The sequence below is a fragment of the Phoca vitulina genome, unplaced genomic scaffold (genome assembly GCF_004348235.1).
Source record: "Phoca vitulina isolate PV1807 unplaced genomic scaffold, GSC_HSeal_1.0 scaffold2, whole genome shotgun sequence".
Taxonomy (NCBI): Eukaryota; Metazoa; Chordata; class Mammalia; order Carnivora; family Phocidae; genus Phoca; species Phoca vitulina.
This window is the reverse complement of record NW_022589705.1, coordinates 23,044,045-23,068,571: the sequence shown is the minus strand read 5'-3', so window position 1 is coordinate 23,068,571 and position 24,527 is coordinate 23,044,045. Positions and strand designations below refer to the sequence as shown.

At 46.4% G+C, this 24,527-nt stretch overlaps 1 protein-coding gene across 1 annotated transcript in view; it reads left to right on the top strand.

The window, feature by feature from the left end:
• SLC44A3 (solute carrier family 44 member 3) overlaps positions 1 to 24,527 on the top strand; it is a 99,529-nt gene that overhangs the window by 31,712 nt on the left and 43,290 nt on the right. The window contains exons 8-10 of the mRNA XM_032423217.1: positions 782 to 906; positions 6,020 to 6,206; positions 17,031 to 17,196. Coding sequence (XP_032279108.1) covers positions 782 to 906; positions 6,020 to 6,206; positions 17,031 to 17,196 — 478 coding nt within the window. The remainder of the gene's footprint in view (positions 1 to 781; positions 907 to 6,019; positions 6,207 to 17,030; positions 17,197 to 24,527) is intronic.

The window sequence follows — 24,527 nt, the reverse complement described above, 5'->3', positions numbered from 1 at the left end:
GCCGGAATGTGGGTCCATCCAGGGGTTGTCAGGAAAGGGGGTCTGAGAGGTAGGGGCACACAGGAAGTTCAAGGTAGCAGCTATTTACCAGCTGGCATGGGATACTTGAACTTTTAATAATTGGTATGACTGTAGGGTTTCATTCCCCTGAATAATCAGCTCTGCCCTCAGCAACTTAGAGCCCTACAGCTCACAGGTGCACAGCATGCCATGCTGGAGGACGGGCACAGCAGCTTATGATGGACCCTTGCCCGCCTAGGACAAGGAAAGACCAATGTGACCCTCCTCTAGTCACCGTGGTGCTGTTGTAGGTGCAGGTAGGGCTTAAGCGGAGGGCATGTGCAATGTCAGGCTACCCACCCAGACTTGTGAGTGCCACGCTGACGTTCCCATTCCCGCAGGGGTCGGCACCAGTGGAGCTCATCGGGCAGTTCTAGACTTTGGACTTGAATGGTGTTCCGCTCACTGCCCTGCCCGTGCACTTTCCGCCCTGCTCACATCCATACCCAGTCTGCAGGCTGGGCTGGCAGGAGGCACCTGTGTTCTGGAATCCCCTCCCCGTGCCTCCCAAAGACAGGCAGCCACTGCGGGCCCAGACAGTCCTTGGGGAGGCTATCCTGGCCCTGGCCAGCTCCTCTGGAGGGTCGGTTGGTACACATAAAGCCCCAGGCCCTTGGGACCCACTGCCCGAGCCAGGCCACCCCGTGTGTGGTCCATGTGCTGGAGGGGGGGCAGTTACCCATGCATCTGTGCTGAGTTGACCTGGTGTTTTGCTTTCTAGTTGTCTGTGGCGTCTTATGGTGGCTGTATTACGACTATACCCATGACCTCAGCATAGAACTGGACACAGAAAGGGAAAATATGAAGTGTTTGCTGGGGTTTGCTGTTCTATCTACAGTAATCACGGTAAGAAACGCCCTTCCAGCGGGAGGTCAAGTAGCCTGCTAAAACTCTGAAATCCGAATAATTGGATTGTAACTAAAAACAACTAGAATTTGGGTGGGTTTTTTTTAACCTCAGAGTATGCATACATCATAGTATGGTGAATGAATACATGTTTAGTGCGTTCTCTTTTTTATTTGCAATACCCACATAGGAATAAATCAAAACCTTCAAAAAAAGAAAAAAAAAAAACAGGAAAAAAGACCTTACCTTCTTCCCAGGTCATTTCTGCCAGCTCGCAGAGGTTGATTTGTTACTTGTGCTGATTCATTTTGCTTGAACACAGTAGAACCATTTTTACCCCCAAGTGGCAGTAAGGTGGACGCTGTAAGGAGTGGGGGTAGGGGGCAGACTTAACGACAGTTCCTGTTTCCTGTTTGTGAGGAGCCTCCCCCTCCCAGCCAGTGGATGCTCTGCCCCCTCCAGGGTGTGGCAGCTCCCACTGCCCTTGAACACAGAGAGCCCTTTATTTCCAAACCCGCGGGCCACTGGGTGATTTTGGTGTTCAGAGAACCCACTGCCTCCCCGTGAACACCCTCATTGAAAACCGGCAAACAGAATGTTGAGGCAGCAGATATGGTTGTTGGGGGAGGAGGGAGCTTGGAAAATCATTCAGGTCACTCCGCAGGGGGCATTAAAAGCCTTAGAATCGCAAGGCCGTGGAGGGGGGCTGGGCTGATTTTTAGGCCACCGTGGCCATCCTTGCTGGCGTGTTGCTTACTCACCGTTTATGGATGGGCAGCAGCTAGGGTTCCCACAAGCCCTTTAATTCTTCGGGCGAGCGCAGACCCTCTCACCAGTTCTCGGCTAAGGAGAGCCTTCCATTCCCATATTTGGTAGTCTCCACGTTTTCTCCTTTCTAGTGAGGTTTCAGGTGTGTGTTCGTCACATGGAGTGCATCTCAGGGAGCAAGTGTATGACTAAGGAAAGTTCCTGATCTGTCCTGCCCTGGGCAGGGACCAGGCCTGCAGCTGCTCCAGGGCCTGTGAGGAGGCTGAAGGAGAAGGGACCCCCTGCGCCCCAGGTGGAGGCTGGAGCGGTTGGGCAGTGGGGAGGGAGTGGGGGGACAGCCTGCCTTCTCCCTGAGCCCTCCATAGGGCTTCCTTTGTCTCCACACACTGAACCTTTATGGCCACCCAGACTCCAGAGTCAGGGGTGACTTCTCTTCCCTGAGCGTAAGGTTAGCGCGAGGGAAGCTGTGAAGGCAGAGAGGCTGTTCTCACCTGTGTCTGTGAGGACTGTTCAGGGGCTGTGTCAGAGGGCAGCAGCAAACCAGCTCCCACACCATTCCCATGGTACATTTGTCACCGCTACTTACTAAGTTCCTGCCAAGTGCTGGTTGCTGGGCGGGCATGTCCTCACAAGAGCCCTAGATTGTTCGTTGCCATTTACTGAGCCCCTCTCATGCACTGGGTCCTGCACTAGGCAACAGAGTTAGCAAGACAAAACACACCAATAGCACCTGCCCCCTGATTAGATGAATTACAAAGCAAGCAACCACATGACGTGGTACACGGGGAAAGACTCTAGCCTTTGGGGTCTCGGGTGGGTGTTCAGACCTACTACCCACTATGTGACCTCGCAGAATGACTTGGCCTTAGGCCTGGGTCTCCTCATTTGTCAAATGGGAATATTCCTGCAAGATTCCATGGACTTCTCTCCTCCCTAGGGAGCATCCGCCACAGAAGCTCGGCATTCCTATAGAGAGCCACCCCTAATGCCCCTGACTGGAGACCTGGGGCTGAGGAAGTGGGGCTGGCTATAGGGCAAGAGGGTAACCCCACCTAAGAAAACCACTGCCCACCTGCTGCTTCTCCCCACCAGCCCAGCTTGGCTCCCGCAGGACCCTGGCACGAGGTGAGGGAAGGAAGACAGGGAAGGTCACATTATGTCCTCTAGTCAGACACCACTCTGTCCCCAGTGCTGGTATCCAAGGGGAAAGAGGAGTTAACAGCTACCCCTCTTCTCCCTCACTCTGCCTTTCTTACCCCCACTTCTCCAGAGAAGCAAAAGAGAGGGGGAAACCAACCTTAGCAAGAGGGGAATAGAAGCAGAAGAAAGGTCCCCTCCTTCAACCCTCATCCCTTCTTCCTTGCTCACATGGGAGCCCCATCTCGCTTGTCTTCCCCCACTCCCTCCCTACATGTTGGAGCCCAGCAGAGACCGAGAGTCTCATCTAGTGAAGATTTCCCAGGGAAATCCTTGTCTGCTACCAGGACACTTGGGTGGATATATGGTCCTGTCTCCTGAGTTCCCAGAAGCTACCTTACAAATCAACTTGAAAACATTGTTCTGGGAAGATGGGGGCTGCGTATGAACGTTGTCTAAATAGTTTCACAAAAAGCACTAGCTGTGATGAAGAAAAGAGGGTGACTGGCATTAAACACATACCTCAGGGCATCAGCTTAGGAGCACAGGCTGAAGGGCAGCTCCTGGAGGCTTAGAGCCCAGAAGAGTGAAGTCAAGACATGACCCCCATGGTGCATCAGCCCTGCTGCCCAGCCCAGCCTCGCTCGCACCCCCAGCGCCATCCCCATTAGGTAATGCTGATCCCTGCTGAGACTGGGGAGAGGGTCAGGTTAGAGTTGACTCTACGCTTCTAATGAACATCCTTGCAGTGTACTTAAGAATGTGAGAGGAGTACTGTATGCATGTATATAACTTGTAAAACACACATGCATTGAAATATGCATGTGTTAGCTTTCTACTCAGGAGCTAGAAGCCAAGTTTATTTACCTAAAGATCATATAATTTTGCTTCATGAAAATTTTAAGTAAAACCAAAAAAAGGTCCCTCTTTCTTATTGATAGTAGAAAATGCAGAGTTGGAAATTCCTACTTAGCCTTTACAACTTAGGGGTGTCTGGGCATGTTCAGCTGGGGCAGGAGGCTCTGCTCCCAGTTTTGGGAGTAGTTTTAGTTTATCCCACCTTCCTTCGACTTTCCTCCACTAAACTGTGAGATCCTTTGGGCCAGGAATGCCTCAGGCCAGCTGGAAGAGAAAGGGTATCTTAGGCTAAAGGAATGACACATGTGGAGTCACATGGACACAAGAAAGATCTGTAGGAGGTTCTCTTGGCTTGCAGAAGCCTAAGAGGCAGGTATGGGGAGGGGCTATGCCAGGAAGGTCCTGATCTGGGATCATGATGACTTTGATCTTTATCCAGAAGCACAGGTAACTGTTGAAGGATTTTGAGCTGGGAAATGACATCATTGACTCTACCCTTTACAGAGATCCCTTTAGCTGTGGGTTAGAGGAGGGAAAGGGGTAGTAGGGGTTGTGAGCCAAGGGGATTAAAAACAGAGGCTGGGGCACCTGGGTGGCTCAGTCGTTAAGCGTCTGCCTTCGGCTCAGGTCATGATCCCAGGGTCCTGGGATCGAGCCCCGCATCAGGCTCCCTGCTCTGCGGGAAGCCTGCTTCTCCCTCTCCCACTCCCCCTGCTTGTGTTCCTGCTCGCTATCTCTCTCTGTCAAATAAATAAATAAATAAAATCTTTTAAAAAAATTAAATTAAATTAAAAAAACAGGCTAATGAGGACGTTATTAGGGTACAGATGGTTGAGGATAGGACTTGAGCTGCGATCAATTGTGGGAATAGAGACTGAGAGATCTAGGAAATTGAACGCAGGTGACTGGGATTGTGCTGTGCACCAGGGCTAGCTCTGCTCTTGGGGAGCTTAACCTAATGAGAAATTCAGCTAAGTAAACATTTGCAGTAGAAAATGCCGAGTGCTACAGTTGGTAAGTTTGGGATAACATGGAAATACACAGGAGAGGAACCTTACTTATTCTTGAAGAGTCCAGAAAAATTAGGGCCACTGGAGTAGGGAATCTAGAAGAAAGAGGAGATTTTTATGTGAAGATAATGAATTTGGCTCACGACAAGTTGAATTTGAGACATGGTAGGATGTTCATGGCCTGGCCAGGAACTGATGTACTTACTCATCTAGCACCTAGAGAAGGGTGAGGCTGGAGGTTGTTGTTGTTGTTGTTGTTGTTGTTGTTGTTCTTCTTCTTCTTCTTCCTCTTCCTCTTCTTCTTCCTCTTCCTCCTTCTCCTCTTCTTCCTCCTCTTCCTCCTTCTCCTCTTCTTCCTCTTCTTCCTCTTTCTTCTTTCTTCTTCTTTTAAATTTATTTGAGAGAGAGAGCATGAGCCGGGGGACAGGGGACAAAAGAAAAGGGAGAAGCAGACTCCCCACTGAGCGGGGAGCCAGATGCAGGGCTTGATCCCAGGACCCTGAGACCATGACCTGAGCCAAAGGCAGATGCTTAACCAACTGAGCCACCGAGGCACCCCAAGGCTGGAGGTTCTTATTTGAAATGAAGGTTATCAGCCTCTAGGAAGGATGCTAAGACCACAAAGGAATAGGAGATAGCCCCCAAAGACTCTGAGAAACAATAACTGAAGAAGTAGGAGGGGAGCCAGAAGAAAGAGTGATCACAGAAGTGAAGGGAGGAGAAAGCTTTAAGAAAAGAGGAATGGACAGAGATTCACATGCCATGCTCTAGGTTAGGGTGTGAAAGTGTGGATGGCAGATGGAGACTAGTCTGTGCAGAAGCTTGCCTGTGAAGGGTGTGAGGAGATGGCAGGTGACTGGACTGGGATGAATTTAATATGAAATTTACATGGAGGGAGGCCAAAACCAGTAGAGAGGAAGGCACAGAAGGTTGCTTTAAGGCATAATCACTGTCCTTTCCCCTTATAGTTCCATTGCTTGCCTTTTGCAATCCTTGAGCATTCTCTGAGTCTTTGGGGGTATTGTGGGGAGGAGGTAAGGGACAGAAGATGGTTCTCTGAACCTAGAGGACCTTATTTGCATTTTCTCTTGCTCTCTGACCAGACCTCAAGTTCCCTTAGGACAGGGACTGTGTCTTGTTCACTGTTCCAGCTGCAGGGTCTCTCATAGGGACCAGCACATAGTAGATGCTCAGTTAGGATTTGAACATTTTTCTGTTCAATTATAATAAAAATAGTGAGTAGATAAAGAGCTGTTTGCTGAGATATCAGTGAAATATGAAGGTTTCCTTCTCAGTTCTTCACTATTTTGAGTCATTTATTCTAACCCCTTTCTCACCAGGCAGTTCTGCTCAGCTTGATTTTTGTCCTCAGAAAGAGAATAAAATTGACAGTTGAACTTTTTCAAGTCATAAATAAGGCCATCAGCAACTCTCCTTTCCTGCTGTTCCAACCACTATGGACTTTTGCCATCCTCATTTTCTTCTGGGTCTTCTGGGTAGCTGTGCTGCTGAGCCTGGGGACTGCAGGTAAGAGCATTGGGTTCCATCACCTCGGAGGTGGGCACGGAAGACCCCGCCATTTTAGAGCCATTGACCTGTTTTCATGGGGACCAAATCTCCCCTGCAACGAGGCGTGTCCGATGACAGTGGTGATGGTGCCAGGGGCTCTGTCATGGAGGAAAGCAGGAAAACCCTTTTCCTCTTTTACACTGGCATTAAAGAAACTGGGTTTGTTTCAAGAGAGAATAAATTCAGTAAGGACTGAAAGAGCTTTCAGAAAAACTACAATATGAACAAAAGCCTTTAGAAAGAAGGATTCAGATTTTATCCACGGCAATTTGCCAACTTCTCTCACATCAGTGATCAGGAAGATCGACCTATTAAAAGTGTGTTGTGCCCAGCAGAGCGAGCTTACATTTAAAGCAAGTGCACATGGTCACATTGCTTAGGTCCTGAGAAGACAATCCTGAATCCCACCCCCCCACCCCGTCCTGTTATCTCTATACAGTGGTTTTCCACCAGAGGGATTCCTCAGAATCCGCTTTATTAAAATATAGTTGCCTGGGCCCCCTCCTCAGAGATCATGATTCACTTCGTTTGAGGTAGGGCAAACGATATTTTTTTGAAGCCCCATAACGGGGCAAAGAAGTGCTATTTAAAGTACTGTCTGAAATGAGGTAATGAGCTTATGTCAGAATATATACCACTCCTTTATCGAGAAATCTCGCGATGGGGGGAAAATGTCAGCAGAAGGAAACACTGGGCTTCGTTAAGCGGTCAGTCTGTGTTCTGGCGCAAGCTCCTCATCTCACTGTGGGCTAGTAACAAGCAATGTGGGGATGGGCAGCTAGTCTGTAAGCACACTTTGAGTGACCCAGTTCTAGATCTTCTCTAACTCCTCTGTTCGATTTGGTTAAGGCCCACATTCACCCTCCGACGGGAGTACCAAAGAGTAAGTTGCTTTCTGAAACCAACCGTCACCAGACAGATAAGAACCACAGCAGATGTCAAATCTACAAGGCTAATGTGATCCCTTACTGTTTTATCAAGTTTATGTTGTCTCCGATCGGCTCCAGTCAAATCTGTAAGAACAACTGCTGTGTAGTAGATTCTTAGTCAACTGGGGTCTCTTCCCTCTCCTCTGGAGTCAGCTGACCCATTGGAGCTTGCTTCAAGATGGTCAGCAGGCTCCCTGGGAGACATGGCCCCTACGTCTAGCTCCAGAGACGCTGTAGGAGCACTCTCTTCTGTTGTTCTCTGGAAGCTCTCTGCAGACCTGCAGTGAACTCAGGATAATTATCCAGGAAGAACCAGGACTGTAATCAGTCAGGCTGAGGTGTGTCTGGGAGTCACAGAAGACTCAACCAGTGGCTTAAATACGATATGAGGTAATTTCTCTCTTACGGAAATGAAGTCCACAAGGAGGAGCCCCAGGCCAGCATTGTCCTCTAGCGATGGCAGCCCTAGGTGTGTGTGTTCGACTTCATCTCAGCGCCTTGTGGCTGACCTCCTGTCCCACTTGCTTCCATCTGGTAGCAGAAATGGACACTCGGGCTCCAACCATACCCTACACCAGCCATTAGGAAGGTGGCAGGGAGGAAGGTGAGCGTGCTCTCCCTCCCTCAGCCCTCCTAGAAGTCATGACAGCATGTCTACCTCCACCCCACCGGCCAGATCCTCGTGACACAGCAACGCCTTCCTGCGAGGGAGGCCAGGAGACATGGTTTCATTTGGGGCAGCCACACACAGTTAAAAAATTAGAGGTTCTATTGCCAAGAAAAAGCGAAGAACAGACATTGTGGGACAGTTGGAAGTCTCAGCTAGGGCAACACCGAACAGCTCTATTTTGTTCGCTTGAAGCAGTCTCAGTCCCGGTCAGAGAGGAGGGCAGTGGCCTTGGTAAGTGCAGGAACACAAGCATTTGTTGAACTGTGCCCAAATTCCAGGCTGTGTCCTGGGAGCTTTCTTACGTTCTCTGCGTTAAGCATGGCAATCCCCCTCGTCCTGTGTTTGTTATGCTCAAGTTCCAAGCAAGAGAATTGAGGTTCTGAGTACGCGCTCCGTGGAAGGTCACCCCAATAGGAAGTGCGAGGCTCTCTCTGGCTCCAGAGCCCTAGGATGGAACCCGTGTGATCTCTGCCCTCTCGCATCTCCCGTGTCTGGGAGACAGAGTGGGCCTCCTCAGTTGTCTGTCAAGTCAGAGCAGTACTCGGCCGCAGCAGCTGGCTGGCGGATGTGGCCTGGGCCCACAATGTTGTGTTTGGGGTCTGTGGTTACAGGACAACAGGGCCAGAGGTCGAAGCCAGGGTGGGCTGGGAGTGGAGGGTGTCAGAGGGCGGCGGGGCATGGCGCACGGGGTGGTGGATGGTGGTATTGGAACCATTGCCCTAAAGAATCACCAGAGAAGGGGTGAGGTCCTGGGAATATGACTCAGGACCAGGGAAGGACCTTCCTTGCTCCTCCAGCCTCTGGGGCGTAACCGTCCTTCTGGGCCGTGAGTCTGGCTAAAGGAAATCGTCCCCGTGCTTAACCCATGCTACCTTGGAGCAGGGCACGTTCGTTCGTTCTTGCCTTTTACTTCACAACTGTTAGGGGAGCCTTGTGGGGCTGAGGCCCTGGGCTAGGCACTGGGGAGGAGTGGCATCCTCTCCTCAGAGCACTTAGAGTCCAGCAGGACAGACTGACAATGAAACGTGTGCTCGTGGCAAAGGTTGATGAATGTCACGGTAGGAGAAATTTGGGGAGCTCCTAGAGCTCCAGAACTAGGCTCTACCCCACTTTGTGAGTCAGGGAAGGTTTCTCAGAGGATGGGCTAGAAACTGCCAGTCAGAAAATACAGAAAGAAGCTAAGGGGGATTCACGAGGGGTCACAGGCAAACACCAGGAGAGGACCTGGTCACAGACGACAAGGAGAGAGCCAGTCCTGGGAGTTAGGGGTGCAGACGGAGAGGAACACATCCCAGGGCTGCCTCGGGGGTGAGCAGCCAGCGCGATGTCCCTTCAGTTCCCCGTTAGGCCCGACTAGGGCCCGGGGCTTACGGGGCATGAAATAGGGTCTGCCCCAGGGCTGCGAGCAGGAGAGGCAGGAAGACAAGTAGGGGATTCCAGGGGCTGAACGCAGCACGGCATTCTGGAACCACCTCGGAGGTCAGGTACTAAAGTGCGGCTGTTCTCTGTCAGTGGATGGAGGAAACCAGGCCCGAGGGTGAGAGGCAGAGGGGCAGGAAAGAAAGCCAGGTACCTGGGACCTGACGTAGACATGCATGCTGGCAGACCTTCCGCTTTGCAGGAGAGGAGGTGTGGCAGGGAGGTCTGGCCTTCCCTCCTGCTGGGCTCAGGCACCCTAAAAATCAGACTGGCTGTCCCCTCCAGCCACCTGACTCTCCTTCCCATTCACCTGTGGGCCAACCCAGGTGCACAGAACTCCTTTGTTTTCAAAGGCCTTTTCACTCCATGCCAGAGCCACCGTTCTGGGTCTGGGCGGGTCACTTCTAGGCTTCATGTCATTTTGACCTTCGGGAGATGCCCCCAGTGCACTTGTGGGAGACTGAGAGCTGCTGTCAGTGCTTGTGAAAAGAAGCCAGGTGATGTGGGTGGTCAGAGAGGCCGGCGCAGTGCTTGACTGTCTCCCTTCACATCCCCTCAGGCGGTTATAGAACCCTCCAGTTGTCCAGTCTGTGTCCCATGTGGCCAGGGGATGGGGGGCTGTCCTCAGTGGGTAATAGTTGGGAGCTTTCTATCACGTCAGGTAGTTGAAGGAACTAATATTTTGGGGCACCTGGGTGGCTCAGTCAGTTAAGTGTCTGCCTTCGGCTCAGGTCATGATCCCAGGGTCCTGGGATTGAACCCCACATCAGGCTCCTTGCTCAGCGGGGAGCCTGCTTCTCCCTCTCCCTGCCGCTCCCCCTGCTTGTGCTCTCTCTCTCTGTCAAAAGAATAAATGAAATCTTTAAAAAAGACCTAATACTTTAATGTGTAAAAAAGAAAAAGAAATACAGAAAAAAGTGACCTTGGGCTGTTTTTGCCCAGATGAGCTATTTCTCTAGAGGCTATCACTCAGTCTCTGAGCTAGTCTACAAATTCTGGCTTGTTTGGGGATCGTTTCAGCAGACCATATCAAGGCCCTCCGGCAGTGACGTCGATTTGCCCATTAGAAACTATCTGCTACCAGCCATGTGCAGTGACTACTAAAATCCAGTGGGGAAAAGCGAAACTGTCATAACCTTGGGAACCCAGCAGGTGCAGGTGGCAGGTTGGAAGGAGCCCGCGTGGGCTCAGTATGTCCAATTGTCATTAAGGTGGCCTGGAAACCCCAGAGTCAACAGTGGAGGAAGCCCATCTTGGGGGGCACTTACCCTCCGCATGTGCTACAGTTAGAAGGCTCATCACAGGGATACATTCAGTGTGCTTGGGACGGCCAGGGGCCCTGCTTGGAAAGGAGGCAGCAGGGTCAGACAGGTTTCCCATCAAGGGACCCAGGATCCCGGCTGGCTCTGGCCTTCCTTATACGTTAATCCTCTGTGCTTCCCTTTTCTCATTTTGGCAATGGAAAAATGATGCGTTCACAGGGCTGCGAGGAGGCTAAGATGGGGCCGGAGCTTTGCTTTGCAAATAAGGGACCATATATGTTCCTTATGTTGGGAATTACTGTTGGCTAAAGAGTATCTGGTCCTAGCTTCAGCTTTACTCTCTGCCCTGCCTGGCATATTTGAGAATATAGTTTACAAGAAAATTGTCTTCTTTTTTAAGTTCTGAGAGATTAAAGCCTCCTAGCATCCCAGACCTGTCCTGGGAAGAGGTAGAGGGAACCTGCACAAGAGAGATTTGAAACAGCTCCTGCTTTTTTGAAGTTTATGGTCCCTTTGGGAAGGTGCAAAAGAAAACAGTCTCCAGGAACATTCGTGCCTTTGCACCTGCCGTGACCTTCATCTGGAAACACCTCCTCTTCGCAGCCTGCACCCCAACTCTCGACCCCAAACTGCTTGGAAAGCTAGTCATTCTCCAAGAATGGTTTTGAGCACTGTAGTTCTTAGAAAATCTATAAGTTCCCCAGGCATACTTAGTATTGCTTCTTCATTTTCCTTGCAATTTTTACACTCTTCATTCTTTGAACAGCTATCCATTGCAGCCCCGGGAACTGGAAGTACAGCCGTGAGCAGGACAGAGGCACTAGTGAGTGGGGAGAGAGGGAATAAAGTATATATATTATATGTCAGATGGTGATGAGTCCTACGAAGAACAATAATGCAAGACAATGACTTGTGTGTTACCATCCCCCTGGAGTATGGACATCTTAAGGGCAGGGGCCGTGTCTTTTCCTTTCTGTGTCTCTTACCTCAGTGTGCAGCTCCTCAATGAGTTCAGTAAGTGTATCCTGAATCAGTAGGTGAATTCGCATCAGTGCTGTGAGTATTAAATGAGATGTATACACAGAAAGAACTTGGTAAATTACAGGCTCTATGTCAGTGAGATTTTCTTCTCTTTCTCCCTAATCTTCATGCTGTCCAAGCAGAAGCTGAGCCAGTGAGAGACACAGGCAGGACGGATGTCAGGAGGGCACCTGAGCCAATTTGCTGGAAGAGGCCAGTGCACTGAATGTACTAGAAAATTGAGCCCTTCCAAGTTGGACCTGCTTCCTTTGGGAAATTATCCCGACCGGCTGGACTGCCTTCCTTGAGAAACTGTTATGTATATGATCATGAGTATCACCTTAATCTTTCAAAATGCTTTAAAGCATGTTTATAATGTCTGGACTTATGGTTAGCTTCATGATGAATTTCCTCCTGTTTGTATTGATGATAACCCGAAAATTGTCTCAGATCTCTACAGTAAGATATATTAGGGATATAGGATATATTGGAGCTATATTTATTGGATTTATTGAGGAAGGTTGATTCATTCATTCATTTGTTCATTCAATAAATATTTATTGAACATTTACTATATCCGACCCTGTTATAGATGCTAGAGATACAGCTTTCCTTCTAGTTTGGAAGCTAGAGGGGGGATGGGCATTAAATAAAATAAGTAAGTGAATTTTATAGTACATTAAAAGTTGATAAATGGTATGGAAAAAATTAAGAGAGGAGGAATGAGAAATGCTTAAGGGGGAGTGCAATTTTAAAACTTGATGAGTAGGGAGGGCTTCATTGAGAAGGTGATAGGTGAGCAAAGATTTGAAAGAGGTATGGGTGGAGCCATGAGGCTACATAAGGGGAGGGACAGTGTTCTTGGCAAAGGGAAGGCAAGGATAAAGGGACCAGCAAGAGGCAAGGGTACTGGGGGCACCGCAAGCAGACCCCTTCAGCCGGAGTGGGGTGGTCGAGGGAGAGCATGGGTCAGGAGGGGGTCAGAGAGGGCATGGGATCAGCGATCCTTAAGTTCCCCTTAACACGCGTTGGCTACACATAGGGTCCTTAGGGCTTGTAGCCTTTATAGGAAGTCTGGTTCTAATCTGAGGTGGGAAGTCATTCCAGTTTTAAGCAGAATAGTAATAACATGATCTGACTTATATTTAGTAGCAGCCATCCAGGGAGGAGATGATGCTTGCATAATAATGGACGAGGTGTGACTTATCAGAGTCTGTGGCTCTTCTGAAGGATTTCCTGGTGTGTTAGTGGAGGGTGTGAAGGAAAGAGATTTAGAGATGACACTGAGCAGCTGAAGGATGAGACTGCCATCAGCTAAGATGGGGCAAGACTCTGAGTGGAGCATTTTAGGGGAGATCATATCGGTTTTGATTGTGTTAATTGAGACATCTTTTTGGCAGCCAGATGGAGATGTCCAGTGGGCAGTTAGCTGTTTGAGTCTGAAGTTTCTGGAGAGGTCCCAGCTAGAGATCTACATTTGGGAATTTGGAAGCATATAAATGGTATTTAAAACCCTGAGAGTAGAATGAGTGCAGAGAGAGAAGAGTGGAAATCCAAGGGCTGTGCTTTGGGGACCTTCAGTGGTAAGGGATCCAGGAGCTGGGGAGGAAAACAGAAATGAGGCTGACCAGGAGCAGCCAGTGGGCAGGAGGATGGAACGTGTGCTGTGCTGGAGTGTGGGGGAAGGGCTTCAGGGATACGGGACTGGTGTCCCGTGTGTCAAATGCTACTGATAAGCGAGATAAGACCCGAGGACTGATCACTGAATTTAGCAACAAAACCACTTCAGGGAAGTGCAGGGGAGTGGATCATGATCCAAGTGGGTTTAAGGGAAAGAGGGAGAAAAGAATTGAAAAGAGTAAGTAGGCACAGTCTTGAGGAATTTGGCCATAAAGAGGGACAGAGGGGTGCCTGACTGGCTCGCTCAGAAGAGCGTGGGTATAGATTATTTTAAAATAAATAAATTAATTAAAAAATTTTTTAAAGAGGAACAGAGAAATGTCAAGGAAGCTGGAGGAGAGTCAGGAGAGGGGTTTTTTTGTTTTTTTGTTTTTGTTTTTGTTTTAAAGATGAGAGATGGTTGAAAATGATTCCGTTGAGAGGCATACTTGGATGAAGGAAGCAGGAGGGGGGAATTGCTGAAGAGCTGTCATCAGTAGATGAGGAGGGGGGTCCAGAGGAGGGGTTAGCCTTAGGATCATGGGCAGTTTATCCCACTAAGTGGGGGTCGGGCTATGGGCTCATGCTGACAGCAGGTAGATGGTGGGGGTAGGTACCCGCAGAGGTTTTCCAGTTGTTCCACTTTCCTCAGAGAAACCAGAAGTAAGGTCATTGACAGAGAGTAACAATGGGGGAAAAAACCTTAGACACCCAAGGAGGAATTATAAACAGTCCAGAAGAAGGGGAGATGAGTAGATGAATAAAGCAACATGGGAGTTCCCAATAGTCACTCAGATGGTATCCTCTTTCTGATGTTTTGTTTGCTTCTTTCGTGTTCTCCCCTTAATGGCTGATGTCCGGCATCATTCCAACATGCAGTAGATGCTTAATAAACATTCGTTAATTCCGGAGCTGGAATTCTCTCTACCTGTCTTCCAGTTAGAGCTAACCCTGTATTGTACTCGCTCTTCCCAGGGTCTTAGCCACTTAATCCCCATAGCAGCTACCTGTGTGGCCATCGGGGCCACAAGACTAGACGGGGTCACCAAGGGTGCGAGGAGTTGCTATTAGTGTCTTCAGATTACAAGTGATGGAACAGAGATGTTACAAGGTCCCATAACCTGCCCGAGGCTGGTCAGCCATTAGGGGACGGTGCAGAGATATGAATCTCAGCCTGTGGGACTCAAACCCAAGCCTGTAATCTCTGCCCCAGGGTTCATCTTGTCCACCCTCTTCATCTTGACAATGAGAGAGTGGAGGCCCAGGTTGCTTATCACATGTGTCAGAGCTGAGACTGGGACCAAGTCCTCTCTGAGTTCAGTGCCCTTTGCACCATCATCCCTGTGATCCATCGTAACTTGGCATCTATCTGAAGTCTAGTTCCCCTTAACACGCGTTGGCTACCCATAGCAGTAGCTATGGTGAAACAGTCTTCCCCAACAAAGCAGCGAGTCCTCTGACGGAGGCTCGTGCCTGCACTGACACTGTCGTCCAGGAGAGGGCAGTCTTGTGCGCAGAAACAGGCCTGCCCCACCCACAGGCGGTAACCGCGACTTCCTGGGCTTTCAGCCTGAAGCCTGAGCGCCTCATCTGATTCTTCAGAGAATGTTTGCTTAAAGCAGAGGTTTTTGAGCAGTAGGTCTGGCCCCCAGGTGGCATTTGGCAATGTCTAGAGACCTTTTGGGCTGACATAACTGGACGAGGGGATGGGGGTTGCTCCTGGCATCCAGTGGGTGGAGGCCAGGGTGAATGCTAAACATCCTACAGGGCACAGGACAGCCCCCCACCCCCAACTAAGGATTCTCTGCACCAAAATGGGAATTGGTTCGTTGAGAAACCCTGCCCTACAGGAGAGTCTGGAAACAGCCTGATACGACTGAACCAGAGGAACAAATAGAAGGTCGCTGAGACGAAGATACTCTAAAACAGCAGTGACCAGAATACCGTATGGGTTCTGCTGCTTTGGGGAATGCCAGGGGTTGGAAGGCTTGTATGAACCCGGACTTACCACTTTAGCCACTCTCCAGTCGCTACTGCCATCGGTGTGCCGAGCCGGAATGTGTGTGAGTGTGCCCCTCCTGGGGCTGGCACGGGGCAGCCAAGGAGCCCCCCTTTAGCAGCCAGGGCTCCGTATTTACCTTATGTCTGTCAAAGAAAGCATCCCTCCTGTTGTGCGGGAACATTCTCCACCCCCAAACCATTTGCGAGGTTGTAGGCCTGTTCTTGCGAAACTGCCATCTATCCCCAGGACTTGACCTTGCAGGAAGTAGTGTGCTTGTTGGCTGGCCCTGGTCACCCTGACATTCCATGAAGTGATTCTCCAAGTCTCCGCCGACCTGATCTGCCCAAGCCCTGCATTAGTGGTGAGGGGCTCTTCTCTAGTGCTGGGAATGCTTTTCCGAAACGCACCCGTTTTGGAAAAGCATCAACATTTATCAGTGCCGTACCTGAGACAGAGATTGCCTCCCAGCCAGAAAGAGCCCAGTGCTCAATAAAATATTAACTTCTCTGTAAATCAAGCTGCTCCACTGTTTCTCACAATGTGACTCTTGTTCAGCAGAACACAGAGCCTAAGGAACGAAGGCCAGCCTCTGTCCGTGGAATCAGATTGCTCTACAGCACGATTATCTTCTCCAACTTCCTTTGCAGAGATCCTCTTGTGAATGTCTATAGACACGGGAATTATGAGCCTAAAACCAGTTTATAGCTAAGGAAGAAAATATGAAACTATCTTTAAATGTCGTTCCAGTTGTAGGTTTTGCTGAAGACTGAAGTGCCCATCTTCTGACTTACAGTAGTTTTAGGGTTGTAGTTAGTACAGTTACAATAATTTTAAATACGTAGTGGGAGAACATCTAGAAATTACACATAGCCACAGAGCTGGGATTTGGATTTACTAAATCCAACCTGAATTGAATTGAATTGCAGAGCTAATTCAGGGGCTTCCTTAGATGAGGGCAAATAAAACAGGGACTGGCCATGTGAATGGCAGAGCACTGTTGGGATGACCCTGCTGGCCTGGTTTAATACAGTATTAAGCTCCTGAAATTTAATAAAATCATTATCACTTATGGAGTGAAGTTTCTATGGACCAGGCCCTGTATTAAGCATTTACCATGTAATCTCATTCAAACTACCAGCAGGAAATTGGTATTATACCTAAGGAGACTGAATAGCTTACCCAGTTCAAGCTGAGATATGAACCTAGGTTAACACTGAGACCCAATAGGTATTTCAAATGTGCTAGAAGAGTTTGCCCTTGAAATGAAATCTGAAATAAATCCCTTTGAAGAAAATGGAGATCCTCGTCTCATTTATAAACTCTAAATTTTTGGTGAAGCAGTGTTCTAGAATATAGTCCTAATGGCTATAGTCCTAATAACGAGTTTTGTTTGTATCACAAAGTGGTGTGGTAGAAAAACCATGGATGTTAGAATCCAGTGTGTCAGGGTTTATAGTCTCCTTCCACTAATCATGAGCAGTGAGACTTTATGAAAGTTCCCTGACTCTTCCAAACCTCAATTTTCGTATCTACAAAGTGGGATGAGCATTAGAGTATATAGGTCAAGTGTCTTGCAAATTGCCTACCCATCAGTCATTATGAATATTGTTATTGATATTACTCATAAGTTAAACGTGTGTTCTCATTTTTCAGTGTGTGCTATGAAGATCTCAAATGAGGGTGGATGCTACCAACTTTACTTCGGCATCTGTGCATCTACCTAATGCCAACAGCCAGCCACGTGGAAGTATGGCCTGTTGAATCATCTTTCCATGCTTTGGAAAACATTGGTGTAAAGCATATTTGTGTTTTAAACTTTAGGAGCTGCACGGGTTATTGAAGGTGGCCAAGTGGAATATCAGCCTCTCATAGGCATTCGGTACATGTGGTGGTACCATTTAATTGGCCTCATCTGGACCAGCGAATTCATCCTTGCATGCCAGCAAATGACGGTAGCCGGGGCACTGGTCACTTGCTATTTCAACAGGTAGGTCTACTGCTACCCTACTTCCAACAGGTAGGATTACTGCTCTTGGTTTGTCTACGTGCTTCACGTCCGGTATCACAAAAGATACTTTGGAGTTTTATTTTTTTATTATTATTTTTTAAAGATTTTATTTATTTATTTGACAGAGAGAGACACAGCGAGAGCAGGAACACAAGCAGGGGGAGTGGAAGAGGGAGAAGCAGGCTTCCTGCCGAGCAGGGAGCCCGATGCGGGACTCGATCCCAGGACCCTGGGATCATGACCTGAGCCGAAGGCAGACGCTTAACGACTGAGCCACCCAGGCGCCCCGATACTTTGGAGTTTTAAAAAGGGGTTGGCAGGAGTCAAAGACTAAGGTCAAAATTGGAGCAGGATGCTCATTTGGTAGTGAAAAGAAATGTTATACCTTAAATGTGTCACATTTCCAAGCTCTTTCACCTTAAGCTAGAAAATTCAGAGGGAAGCAAAACAGGGACATAATCCAACTGCTTAGAATTGAAAGATGTCTGAAAGGAAAGGTTGACTTCTGTAAAAAATGAGGACAGTGTTTTCTTGGAAAATAATTTTAAACCCTAAGGAAATTGTATATAACTATAAAATACAGTTCGTGTTCATCTACTTAAGTACTAGTGAATTAATTACTTGCTTCTTTGTTCACCGTGATACTTAAGTGTTTTCACCCCATTACCTCATCAAAATAATTGAGGACACACACACACCCCCCCCCCGAACTTTTTACCTCGTTTGTGTGTGTGTGAATCTCCATGGGGCAAAGATAAAACCGCAGGCAAGCAGAGCAGGCCAGGACAATGACAGGGTTGGACTGAGGACAGGAAGTTTATTCCCTATAGGGCTGAGCCTCCTCTAATCTCTCAGACCAAATGAGCAGATAAGCATGAATATTTGTGGGGGTAAGAAAGTCAACCAGGGATGATTCATCCCGATGAGCAATTACCTCCCGACAATAAGGAGCACTGTGGGTTTTAAACAGGGGTGCTGTTTGGGAGCCTTCATCATTAGAGACTCTGTGGGATGCACACAGGGCTTGTAGCCCTTGGCCTTGAGGACCTCTGAGCCCCTGGAGGTGGGTGGCATGAGCTGCTTGCTCCTGAGTACAGGAGCAAAGATTATTCTAACCATGTTGGCTAGCAGGTAACAGCTGTCTGACAGTAGTGATTTTGTGTTACCTTAGAATCACAAAACCAAAGCATTTTCAATGGGGGCTTTTGGTTTGGACTTCCGGTGAAGCATATATCTGTATCTCTAACCCCTCCTCCTACTCCAACTCCCCTCACCCCAAACCAGGAAAGAATGAAAAAGGCATAAACGTACAGAGACAATAGGAAATGACAGGGAAAAGAAACATCAACCAAATGTTGAAAGCTGAAGAGAGGATGGATGAGTAGCGACTGAGCTGACTAGACAAACCTAAAAAGGCCTGTCCGTGTGTGTTGGCTGGGAGAGGAGGTGAAAATAAGATGGGCTGGTGTGAGCCACAAAAACCTGGGGGGCCCAGGAATTCAAGTGTAAAATGTACTTTTGAAGGTTAGTTATAAATCTTCCTAAGGAACAGTTAGGCTCCAGGGCCTCTCCTCCAAACCAGCAGGATATAGGAGCTTTGCTTTCTGGAGGGGTAAACCAGAAAGGGTCTGGACCTGGAGTATCTGGCATAGCTGCGGCTGGGCGTAAGACTCTGTATTGAAAGAAGGGGAGATAAGTAAAAGCCTAAAAGCTGCATAGTGAGGACCCCCATTGCCACCACCAATGGGCATTCCATGGCTCAGCTCCTAGGATGTTGACAGCTACGTTGATATCCCCATGACGAGAGATTAGAGGATTCTTCTTTGGAGAACTTACCAATCCAAAGTAAAGACCTACAGATAATGCTATATGGTGGGGGAGGGGTCCTCCAGTGAAATGATTCCCTGACTGAACCAGACAGTGGAACTCACCAGGAAACTGTCACCTCATACAGAGCTGTCAGTTTACTCTGTAGTTCCTCAGTCTTAAATTGAATTGGTAGCCAGTGATCATTCAACATTCACAGAAAACCTCTAGTGAAAGAAAAAGATCAAAATGAACAAAACAAAGGGAATTTAGGGAAAATAGAGACAACACAGGCAGCAGAAGAAAACTACAAAAAATATATAAAAACCTATAATATCCTCAGAAAGAACAAGAAATAGTGCATCCATAAAATAAGTACCAAAAAAAAAAAAAAAAAGAAGAAGAAGAATGAAGGACCTCTTAGTTATTAAAAATATGATTGCAAAAGTGAAATTTTTCTCCTGGAGGATTAAAATATAAAATTAAAGAATTGTTCCAGAAGACAGAGCAAAAAGACAGAAAGATGGAAAATAAAGGAAGGATAAAAAGTTAGAGGATACATTTTGGAGACTCAACATCTGACTAATACAAGTTCCAGAAATAGAGAACAAAGGAAAGAGAAAGGAGGAAGTTATCAAAGAAAATTTCCCAGAGTTAGAGGACATGAGTAAAGGGAAGATCCCAGAAGCTTCTAAAGGAAAAATCACAGGCAAAGGATCAAGAAGTAGAGTGGGGTCTAATGTTCAATAGCAACTCTGAACCAGGAAGACAATGAAGCAAACTTGTCAAAATTCTAACGAGAGATTATTTTCAAAACTAGAAATCTATACCTATTCATGCTGTCAGTCAAGGGTAAAGGAAAATAAAGTCATGTTCAGGAATGGAACATCCCAAGAGATTTTGCTCCCCATCTCCTTTCCTAGGAAGGGTGTTCTCCTCTGAAATGAATGAGTAAGCCAGGGAGGAAAATAGGAGTTTCAGGAAATGGGCTCCAACACAGTAAAGAATAGGGAATTCCCAGAAGGGTAGCTATGAAGGAGGTATGAAAAATATCCAGTCCAAAGAGAAGCAGGAGAGCAGTGGGCTCCCAGAGGCATGTGTCCAAGGGGAAAAAAAAAAGGAAACTAAGAGAATACCAGATGTGTTTGAACAAGTAGAGAAAAGATTTACACTTTGGTGAAGCATTTGGTAAAGCCCATGGGAAACCAAGCAAATAAAAAATGTGAAACAATTATTAACTTCAGGAAAACCAAAAGTTGTATAGGAAAGAAACTATAATCAGAATACACTACTTGGTTTATACTTCAACAAAAATAAATGAATACATAATTTTTAAAAAAGAATACACTACTTAGATCAGTTGTGAATGTTATTTATGTACAGATAATGTAAACACTAAACATTGATTAAAACATACGCAATGGTAAAAGGTTGAAAGTTTTTCCTCTAAGATCAAGAGCAAGACAAGAGTGCCTGCTCTCACCACTCCTATTCAATGTAGTACTGGAAGTCCTAGCCAGAGCAAGAAAAAGAAATAAAAGGTATCCAGAGAGGAAGAAGTAAAATTGTCTTTGTTTGTAGATGATATGATCTTATATATAGAAAAAGCCTAAAAACTCCACTGAAAACTGTTAGAACTAATCAATGGATTCAGTAAAGTTGCAGGATACAAAATCAACATACCGAAAACAGTTGCATTTCTGTAACAACAAAATATCTGAAAAATAAAACCATCCCATTCACAATAGCCTCAAGAATCAATAAAATACTTAGGAATAAATTTTTCCATTTCATAGGTTGCCTTTCATTTTGTTGTTTTTTTTACTGTGCAGAGCTTTTTAGTTTGATGTAGTCTCACTTATTAATTTTTGCTTATGTGGCTGTGCTTTTGTGTCATATTCAAAAAATTATTGCCAAGGCCAATGTCAAGGAGCTTTTTCCCTATGTTGTCTTTAGTTTTATGGTTTTGGTTCCTATGGTAAAGTCTTTAAACTATTTCAAATTAATTTTTGTGAGTAGTGTAAGATAGGGGTGTAATTTCATTCTTCTGTATGTAGTTATCCAGTTTTCCCAACACCATTTATTAAAGGGACTATCCCTTTCCCTTTCTGGGCCCTTGATTCTGTTCCACTGATCTATGTGTCATTTTTATGCCAGTGCCACACTGTTTTGATTACTATAGCTTTGTAGCATACTTTGAAATTAGTGTGATGCCTCCAGGTTTGTTCTTCTTTCTCATGACTGCTTTGGCTATTTAGGATCTTTTGTAATACCACACAACTTTTAGAACTGCCTTTTCTTTTTCTGTGAAAAATGTCATTGGAATTTTGACAGGCAATGCATTGAATCTATATATGGCTTTGGATAGTATGGATATTTTGACAATATGAGTTCTTCCGATCCTTGAACACGAAATATCTTTCTATTTGTTTGTGTCTTCTTCGGTTTCTTTCATCAAAGTCTTGTAGTTTTCAAGATATAGATTGTTCAGCTCCTCTGCACAGTAAAAAACAACAAAATGAAAGGCAACCTATGAAATGGAAAAAAAATTTGCACATTATATATATCATAAGAAGTTAATATCCAAAATATATAAAGAACTCATATAATCCAGTTGGATGGCTCAGTTGGTTAAGTGTATGACTCTTGATTTTGGCTTAGGTCATGATCCCAGGGTCATGAGATCAAGCCCAACATCGGGCTCCACACTTGTGGAGCCTGCTTAAGATTCTCTTTCTCAACCTCTCCTACTGCCCCTTCCCCCCATATCTCACTCATGCATGCTGTCTTTTTCTCTCCCTCTAAAAAAATAAATAAATAGGGGCACCTGGGTGGCTCAGTCAGTTAAGCATCTGACTTCGGCTCAGGTCATGATCTCAGGGTCCTGGGGCTGAGTCCCACATCGGGCTCCCTGCTCAGTGGGGAGTCTGCCTCTTCCTCTGGCCCTAACCCCACTCAGGCTCACTCTCTCTCTCTCTCGCTCTCTCTCCCTTTCCCTTTCTCTCTCTTTCTCAAACAAATAAATAAAATCTTTAAAAAAGAAAATAAATAAAGGGGTGCCTAGGCGGCACAGTCAGTTAAGTGTCTGACTCTTGGTTTCAGCTCAGGTCACAATCTCAGGCTGATGTGGAGTCCAGGGTCAGGCTCCTTACTCAGCATGGAGTCTGCTTGAGATTTTCTGCCTCTCCCTCTCTCCCTTTGTCCCTTCCCCCACTTGCATGAGCACACTTTCTCTCTCCCTAAAATAAATAAAATCTTTTTTTAAAAAAGAAATGCACAGATTTAATAAATAAATACATAAATACATAAATAAAATAAAGGTCACCTCTTAAGAAAAAATCCAGTTAAAACACAGGCAGAGGAACTAAATGGATATCTTTCCAAAGAAGACATACAAATGACCAACAGGTACATGAAAAGGTATTCAACATCACTCATCATCAGGGAAGTGCAAATCAAAACCACAAGGAGATACCATCTCACACCTGTTAGAATGGATGTCATCAAAAGACAAGAGATAACAAGTTTTGGCAAGGATATGGAGAAAAGGGAACCCCTGTGCACTGTAGGTGGGAATGCAAACTGTTGCAGCCACTATGGAAAACAGTATGGAGCTTCCTCAAAAAATTAAAAATAGAACTACCCTATGACCGAGCAATCCCACTTCTAGGTATATATCCAAAGGAAATGAAAATAGGATCTCAAAGAGATATTTGCACTTCCATGTTTATTGCAACATTATTCACAATGCTAAGCTATAGAAACAACCCAAATGTTACTCAAATATCAACAGATGACTAAATAAAGAAGATGTGGTACACACACACACACACACACACAATGGAATTTTTGTCAGCCATGAGAAAGAGGAAAATGTAGATGGACCTTGAGGGCATTGTTGCTAAGTGAAATAAGTCAGAGAAAGATAAATACTGTATGATCTCACTTATATGCAAACTGTAAAAAAGCCAAAACAATAGAAACTTAGCAACAGTAGAGTGGTGACTACCAGGACTTGAGGACGCAGCTGGGGGAAATGGGCAGATGTTGGTTAAAGGGCACAAGCTTCAAGTTAGGATGAATGAGTTCTAGGGATCTAATGTCCAGCATGGTGATTATGGTTAATAAGACTGTATCATATACTTGACAATTGCTGAGAGAGTAGAACTTAAATGCTCTTACCACAATAAAGAAATGTAATTATATAACATCGTTAGCTACCACTGTGGTGGTCATCATTTGCAATATGTAAGTATCAGATCAACACATCGTACACCTTAAACTTACACAATTTCTTATGTCAATTATATCTCAATAAAACTGGGAAAAAACTCTAAAAAGTTCGATATAATTATATTGAGAAGAAGGAGAGAATGGGAAAATGTTTAGGTTGTATAAGACAAACAATCGACAGACATGTTTCAAATGAGAAGTCAGGGGCGCCTGGGTGAATGGCTCAGTCAGTTGAGCATCTGACTCTTGGTTTTGGCTCAGGTCATGATCTCAGGGTCATGAGCGGTGGCCCCACGTCGGGCTCCACGATGCTTGAGGCGCCTGCTTGGGGTTCTCTCTCTCCCTCTCATTCTGCCCTGCCCCCCACCTCTAAAAAAAAAAAAGTGAGAAGCCAGTAGACAATATCAGAGGCTGAAAAAAACACATGGCAGAAAGAACAGGTAATTTGGAAGTGTGGGGTGAGTTACAGAAGAAATAGCTAACATACCTCTAGGGAAAGAAAATGAGCAGTGGGGAAAGCCAACTGCTACCTTTCCTGGTTAGCCTCGTGCTATTTGACTTAAGATATTTACATATTCCTTTGGTAAAAATAAAATGCATGTCGACTAACTTAGAGCACTATTTCTTTATTAAGGAGTTCCACTTTCTTTTTTACATGGTGCTGAATTTTGAAACCTTAAGATTTTCCCTCGTCCCAAGGTTGACAATATCTCATGTTCTGGCCTGCACTCAGGCGGAGGATTCACCAGCGTGCGTTCATCTTTGTCATTCACGTAAGCATCACGAGGGCTGAAGAGCTCATGCAGAGACCATCAAGTGCCAGGATACGGCGACCTGTAAAATTTCTCTTTTACAACCATTCGCTTGAAGAGGGGTCAACAGAGAGCCATAAAGATGTGGCTGGGGATGGTGATAGGAAGGAACTAGAACCGTTCAACTTGGAGAAGGGGCGCTTGAGGCATGACTTCATCATCGCTTTCAAATATTCCAAAGATGGTTTCCAGCAGCTCTTGATTGGCTGAGAAGGCAGTGAGGGAGATGGGTGAACCGCCGAGCTTTTGGGATTTAGGCAGGAGACTGATGGATTTCGTAACCCTAATGAGAGTCGCTGAGGACAGCTACAGAATCCTGTTCTTCATAATAAAGACAATCTCCTTTTCCTGGAGGATTGGAAGGATGGACCGTACTGTGATGTTGCTGGGAGAAACCTCAGGAAAGGATAGTCTCTTTAGGGACCACACAGCGCCCCTTTGCTGGGGACTGGATTTACA